The sequence below is a fragment of the Carlito syrichta genome, unplaced genomic scaffold, assembly GCF_000164805.1.
Source record: "Carlito syrichta isolate Samal-C Ts95f unplaced genomic scaffold, Tarsius_syrichta-2.0.1 Scaffold314290, whole genome shotgun sequence".
In the NCBI taxonomy this organism is placed as follows: Eukaryota; Metazoa; Chordata; class Mammalia; order Primates; family Tarsiidae; genus Carlito; species Carlito syrichta.
Window position 1 is genome coordinate 385,539 of NW_007258386.1, and position 8,096 is coordinate 393,634.

General features: G+C 37.5%; 1 protein-coding gene across 2 annotated transcripts in view; it reads right to left on the reverse strand.

The window, feature by feature from the left end:
• Nucleotides 1-8,096, reverse strand: part of SMARCC1 (SWI/SNF related, matrix associated, actin dependent regulator of chromatin subfamily c member 1) — a 212,187-nt gene that overhangs the window by 135,372 nt on the left and 68,719 nt on the right. Inside the window, exon 7 of one of the 2 annotated variants that reach the window (XM_008071323.1) lies at nucleotides 2,406-2,472. In XM_008071323.1, the coding sequence (XP_008069514.1) occupies nucleotides 2,406-2,472 (67 nt within the window). Of the gene's footprint in view, nucleotides 1-2,405; nucleotides 2,476-8,096 lie in introns of both variants that reach the window. The other variant, XM_008071322.1, reaches the window with a different exon arrangement.

An 8,096-nucleotide genomic window follows, 5' to 3' on the forward strand; every position in this document is an offset into this window, starting at 1 on the left:
CCTTCCCACACCTCCTACCTGATCAGAGTGAAAGTCAAAACCCTAACAGTAGCTTACCAAGCCTTAAGATCTGATCCTATGACTGCCACTCTGACCCCATCTCCTAGTCTTCTCTCATCATTCATGTTATTTTCAAGCCACACAGGCTTCAATGACATAATTCCAATAAGCGCCACTAAGTCTGCATGTACTTTAAACAAACTGCTCCCTACTATCTATAATGTTCCTCATTGCCCTCACTGTCCAGATATCCAGATACTTAAGTCCCTCATTTATTCATATCTCAAAGATTCTCTTACCAACAAGCTCCAACTCATTGATATAAATCATTCTACTCACTCCAATATAACTTTAAGATAAACATAAAATTTACCAAAATAAAACTTTGCTAATGTCACAATACTGACCAATAAATTATTGTAAAACCAAGTGACATCTAAATGAAATAAAGGTATGATAACAAGTACTGGCTTCCTTTTAGCCACAATTCAGAAGTTAGTATAAAAGTATATGGAACTAGCACAGCTCTAAATATCTACTGAAAACATTCTGATAAGATTCCTAGGAACAATTAAACATGATACCCCCCAAAAAAGTTCTGGGCTACCCCCTTGGGTCCCCTCCCACTGTGGAGTTTTTTTTTGTTCTCTCAATAAATCCTGCTTTCTCAGGGAAAAAAAAAAAAGTTATGCTGCGAACTAATTAAGTATACCAGGGAAAGATTATAACATCAAGGAAAGAATGAGGATCTTATATTTTATATTCTTCAAGTCTTGATTAGAAAATGCAATGTAGGTAGAAGTCAGGACATAGGCCATAGTTACTATTTTTAAAGTGAACTAATAAGGCCTCTTGAGAAGAAAAGATCTGAGTCAGTTACTATATTTTACCTGATACATGAGGAAAAGGTTAGCAAACAGGCTAATATGTTTTATAATGTATTATATAATTTATATCAAACATATACTTACATAGCTTGTCATCATAAATTTGAGTTTCCATTTAAGTGTTTCAAAGGGCAACTGCTTTCCTATGATAACTGCTATAACGTTGAAACTGTTTTTTAACTATGCATGGACTACTGGTTTGAAGCCTTGAGAGAAGTACTTTATAGAAAGCGCTTACATTCTAGTGGTATGTTTGTATGTATGTATGCATGTATGTAGACAAAAATCTTAGTCACCCAGCTGGAATACAGTGGCACAATCATAGCTCACTGTGGCCTCAAACTCCTGGGCTCAAGCAATCCTCCTTCCTCAGCTTCCTGAGTATCATGGACAGGTGCATGCCGCCATGATTGGTTGATTTTTTTTTTTTTTTTTTTTTTACTTTTGGTGGAGACAGGGCCTTGCTATGTTGCCTGAGCTGGTCTCAAACTCCTGAACTCAAGCAATTCTCCCATCTGACTACCCAAAGGGCTGGGATTACAGGTATGAGTCACTATACCACACAATCAAATGTATCATTTATATAATAATAATGACTATAATATATAATATATATAAAATAATGACTAGATATTTCATATTAAGAAATTGTTCAGTTTTTCAGGATTGATAACAGTAGAATGAGTATTTCTTTTTAAAAAATGAGTCCTTATCTCTTAGAAATACATACTGAAATATTTATAATTGAAATATATTTAAGATTTGCTGTGAATAATATAAGAAGACAAGAAGTAGATGGGAGGTAGAGGTGAAGGAAGACTGACCAAACCTGAAAAATCTGTGACCAAAAATCTCTGACCAAAAATAAAGAAAATCTCTATTTGACACAAGAATGAAATAAATACCAAAGCAACTCTACTACGGGTTTAGGGAAATTAGGTACACAGAAAGTTATCCTTATTTACATATGTGATATGCTGGTACAATATTAAACAAGGTCTACTATTTTCAGTAACATCTAGACCATGTTTACAATATTCTTTATTCATACTATAGACACTGAAGCACAGTACGGGTTGTGACATATAAAAGCAGCAACAACACTAGGTAAATACATTTCTGACACAAAGAAAAACTCCATTTTAGACAAAATAGTTCACCTTTAATAGTGTGGCATAAATAGTTTTTAAAAACAACAAACTGACTAGTAATAAACAATAGGGAAAGAAATTTACTTCTTGAAGAAAACAGATCTAAATTAGCAGCCTAATACTATACTGAAAGACTCTTGGCATATATATAAAAAGTATCCTTTTTTAAGATAACTAAAGTCATGCAACTTCACTGAATTCCATGACTTGAATAAGAAAACAGACCATAAATGATTCAATAAAGTAAAAGCAATGACCAAAAACAAATCAACACAGTTGTCACTATTCATAAAAAACAATGATATGTAAATAAATATGACTTGCTTTGACAATCTTTATACCAGATTTCACAGCATGTCAATATTACCTGTCTGGGTAAAAGCCCCAGTGCACTAAAACCTGCTTGTCTTTTCTCATCACTGGTCTCAACCATTCTTCTGAAAGGGAAAAAGAAAAACTTTAGTCAAACTACAAAATAACTGACGAAACTATTACTTTCATCTTTAATTTTTACTAAGACTTTTTAGTTTGCTAATGAGGGGAAAAAAACATTTAAAATGTTTTATTGGGAAATGTCACAGTTTTTCAGACTTTCTAGATTTTAGGTTTATTACCCACCACTTTTGAAAAATGTCAGATTATAGGGAAACGTCACAGTTTTTCAGACTTTCTAGATTCTAGGTTTATTACTCACCACTCTTGAAAAAACCAACTATCCACTGCAATAAAATACTACCTTCACATTTGCCTGCCTCTCTCCTATCTCACTGACCCAAATCACAATCACCCTATTATTTAATTTAATGCTTCATTTCCCATGCAGAACCTCTCATCCCTTTTTCTGTGAGGATTTGCAAAGACTACATATGTATCAAGATGTACATCATGCTTCATCTCCATGAAGATTGTTTTATTAACTACTCTGTTTCCTACAGATTCACTTTCTCCAGATTCACTTCCTCCAGATTCACTTTCTCTGTCCTATACACTCTACAGTGCTACATCAAAGTTTTGTCCCATAATACTAGTTTTAGTATTCTTTAATTGCCTCATAACTATTAATTTAGCCCTTCCAACAAGAATGCAAACAATAGGATCACATACTATAGCTATTTTTCCTTCAGGTATCCTTTCCAAAGATAGGTACAAATTTTACAATGAAATGATTCTTATTGACCCCAGGAGTTCAAGATCAGTCTGGGCAAAACATAGACCTTGTCTCTACAAAAAATAAAAATAAAAAATAAACCGGGTGTGGTGGTACACATCTGTAGTCCTAGTTGTTTGGGAGGTCGAAGCAGAAGGATCACCTGAGCCCAGGAGATTGAGGCTGTGGTGAGCTGTGATCATGACAGTGTATGACAGAGTGAGACCTCAACTCAAAAAAAAAACAGTGAAAAAGAAAGAATTAGGTCCTGATCTTTAACCTGATATCTCAACATGGCAAAGGAAAAGATGAGGCCAGTGGACCTTTTAGGCTCATTACATAAACTAGTCGTGTTAGAGTGTCTTGGCTCTCTAGTAAAAGTTGTCTTTTAGACTACTGATTCTATCTTCAAAGAGTGTGCACCCTTGTGAGAATAAAAAAGAAAGAAAGAAAGAATATCCATCTTAATCACAGCTGACTGATAGAAATGTTGGCACTTATTGTCTTCAAAAAATTTCCAGGTTGGGCACGGTGGCTCATGTCTATAATCCTCGCACTTTGGGAGACAGAGACAAAGTATTGCCTGAGCCCAGGAGTTCGAGATCAGCCTGGGCAACATGGTAAGACTTTGTTTCTACAATAAAAAAAATAAGTCAAGCATGATGGCGTGTGCCTGTAGTCCCAGCTACTTGGAAGGCTGAGGCAGATTGCCTAAGCGCACAGTAAGTCAAGGCTACAGTAGCCATAGTCATGCCACTACACTCCAGCCTGGGCAACAGAGTAAGACTCTGACTCAAAAAAATACAAAATAAAATTCCAACTGCAGAAAAAACTAAAAGTATAAAAGAAGTAAACTCACACTCACTCTAGATATTCTAAATTTTTACCCAAGAATTTAATGTATAGTGAAATGACTGGGTGACAACAGAAAAAGGCCAACACCTCTAAAAGAAAAATGTATTACTTGTATTTCCCAAGCAGAGGCGAAACAACACACCACACAGGACCACAAGAGAAGCATCAAAATGGTCAAGAAACAGAGGAAAGAGGGAACCGGAACTGAAGCTGAAGCCTAAGCCTGTACTGGGGTTTCCATGGGAAAGGCAAGACAGACGGCCTAGTTAGAATAACACTGGGAAACAATGAGGTAAAGAGGTTGTCTCCATCTACTTGATACCTGGCCCTGGGATGATATAGAAAATGAGAATTAATGATTTGGTTTTTTTTAAGTTAGAGAAGAGGATGATTGGGAACAAATATACTCAGATTGGTCGATATGAATATGAAAGATGTGCTCCTAGGCAAGTTATTGCCTTAGGAATTAGCTAGCCCCAAAAAGGATAATCTCTCCCTAGATCCCCAAATGTCAGAGAAACAAGACTATGGAAATTAGAATATACAGTTAACAGAAAACAGTAATTTAGGTCAGGCATAGTGGCTCACGTCTATAATCCCAGCACCTTGGGAGGCTATGGTGGGAGTGCCTGAGCCCAGGAGTATAAGACCAGCCTGGGCAAAATGGCAAGACACCGTCTTTACAAAAAATAAATTAAAAACTGAGCCAGATATGGTAGCACATAACTATAGACCGAGCTACATAGAAGGCTGAGATAGAGGGATCACCTGAGCCCAGCAGGTTGAGGCTGCGGTCACTGTGATCAGGTCACTGCACTCCATCCTAGGCAGAGTGAGACTCTGACTCAAACCAAAAACAAAAACAAACAAGCAAGCAAAAAATAATAATTTATGGATAGTATAAAATTGCTAAAAGAATTGGAATGTTCATAACATAAACAAAAGATAAATGTCTGAGGTGATAGATAACCCAATTACCCTGATTTGGTCATTACACATGAATCAAAATATCACATCTACACCAAAAATATGTACAAACAATATATATCAATAAAATAATTAGGCCAGGCTCGGTGGCTCAGCCTGTAATTCCACGTCTTGGGAGGCCGAGGTGAGTGGACTGCCTGAGCCCGCAGGTTCAAGACCCGCCTAGGCAACTTGGCGAGACCTCATCTCCACAATAAATCAAAAAAATTAGTCAGGTGTGGTAGTGCGCGCCTGTAGTTCCAGCTACTTGGAAGGCTGAGGCAGAAGGATCACCGGAGCCCAGCAGGTCGAGGCTGCAGTGGCCGGGAGCGGCCACTGCACTCCAGTCTGGGTGACAGAGTGAGACTCCAACTCAACAACAAAAAATATAAATTGATTAATTAAATAATTATTTTTAATTTTAAATAAACTGGCTAGGCACAGTAGCTCATGCCTGTAATCTTAAAATTTTGGGAGGCTGAGGTTGAATGAAGACTGCTTGAGGCCAGGAGATCGAGGCTGCAGTGAGCTATGACTGCATCACTGTACTTCAGACAAGACCTTGTTTCAAATTTAAAACAAAGAAACTAGGCACAATACCTCACGCCTGTAATCCTCCTGCTTTGGGAGGTGGAGGCGAGAGGATTGCCTGAGCCCCCAGGTTCAAGACCAGCTTGGGTAACATGGCGAGATCGTGTCTCTACAATAATTTTAAAAATTAGCTGGACGTGGTGACACATGCCTGTAGGTGCAGCTACTTGGAAAGCTGAACCAGAAGCATTGCCTTAACCCAGCAGGTTGAGGCTGTGGTGGCCATGAGCACACCACTGCACCCCAGTCTGGGTGACAGAGTAAAACTCCGTCTCAAAAAGAATAATAACAATAAATAAATATATGTAAATAAATCAGTAAGAATACCAACCTTCTCAAACTATTTCTAAAAACTAAAGAGCAGAGAACACTTCCAAACTCATTTCATGAAGTCAAGCATTATCGATACCAAAATTCAGATAAAGACACAGGATGAACATCCCAAAATCCAAAATCCAAAATGCTTCAAAATTCAAAACTTTTGTGTGACAGCATGACACTTAAAAGAAAGGCACACTGAGCATTTCAGATTTCAGATTTGGCAGACTCAACACCTATAAGTAAGTCATATGATGCATACGTCCCACAATCCAAAAAATCCAACATCAATACTTCTTTCTGATCCTAAGCATTCTGGACCAGGATACTCAACCTGTACTACTATAAGAAAATTACAGAATAATATCACTGATGAACACTGAGGCAAAAAGTCCCAATAAATCACTACCAAACTGAATACAACAATATATAGAAAGATTATACACCATGACCAAGTGGGATTTATTCCTGGACTGCAAGGATAGTTTACCACATGAAAATCAATCAGTGTAATACACTGCCATTAACAGAATGGAAGGACAAAAACCACATGATCATTTTAACTGATATAGAAAAAGCATGACAAAATTTAAGAGCCTTTCATGATAAAAACACACAACAAACTAGGAATATAAGAAAATTACGTCAACACAATAGAGGCCGACAACTAACATCATACTCAACAGTAAAAAGCTGACAGTTTCCCTTTAAGATATGGAACAAAGCAAAAATGCCGTATTTTAACACTTCCACTCTATTAATAGAGTACTGGCAGTGCTAGCCAGAGGAACTAGGCAAGAAAAAGGAAAAAAAGAAGCATCCAAGATGAAAGGGAAAAATTAAAATTATCTCTAATTCACAGATGAAATAATCTTATATTGGATGCAGTGGCTCATCATGCCTGTAATACCAGCACTTTGGGAGGGTTGAGGTAAGAGGACCGCCTGAGCCCAGGAATTCAAGCCCAGCCTGAGCAACATGCTAAGACGACATCTGTATAGTAATTTTTTTTTTTAAATAGCCAGGTGTGATGCCACATGCTTGTAATCCCAGCTACTTGAAAGACTGAGAAGGAAGAATTGTCTGAGCACAGAAGGTAGAGGCTATGGTAGTGATGATCGTGACACTTGCACTCCAGCCTGGGCGACAGAGTAAGACTGTAATTCAAAAATCAGCAGCAGCTTATATGTAGAAAACCTTGATTCTCAACAAAAATATTTTAGGACTTATGGATGAATTCAGCTTTAAGTTGCAAAATACAGATCAACATATAAAAATTATTTGCCTTTCTATACAATGACAATGAAGAATCTAAAAAAAAAAATTTTTTTTAAATCTCATTTATAATGCCATCAAAGTAGGAAGGCCAAAGAGAGGGGGATTTTCTGGGCCCATGAGTTCGAGAACAGCCTTAGCAACTTGATGAGACCTCATCTCTACAAAAAAATTAAAAAATTAGCTGGGCGTGGTAGCGCACACCTGTAGTTCCAGCTACTTGGAAGGCTGAGACAGTAGGATTGCCGGAGCCCAGCAGGTCAAAGCTGCAGTGGCCAGCAGTGGCCACTGCACTCCAGCCTGGGCTACAGAGTGAGAGTCCAACTCAAAAATAATAATAATAATAATAATACCAACAAAAATAATAAAACACATAGGAATAAACTCATCTACAGATTCCAATGCAATCTCTATCAAAATCCCAATGGTATGTTTTGCAGAGAGAGAATTTAAAAAACCCTAAAATTCACAAGGCATCTCAAAGGACCACAAATAGTAAAAACAATCTTGAGATGGGGGGAAAAAGATGAAGGTTCTTGATGTCAAAACATATTACAAAATGACAGTAATCAAAACAGAACAGTATTGTCATAAAGACAAACATCTAGACCAATGGAACAGAAGAAAGAGCTTCTTAAATGCAAACTGCAGAAGGGCAATTAAATTTTATGTATATATATAATGTGTTTAAAAAGAAAAAAATATGTATGGTCAAATGATTTTCAATAAGAATGTGAAGATTTAAGCCAGGTTCGGTGGCTCAGCCTGTAATCCTGAGCCTTTGGGAGGCTGAGGTGAGTGGAGTGCCTGAGCCCGCGGGTTCGAGATCCCATCTCTACAATAAATCAAAAAATCAGCTGGGCTCGGTGGCTCAGTCTGCAATCCCACGCCTTTGGGAGGCTGAGG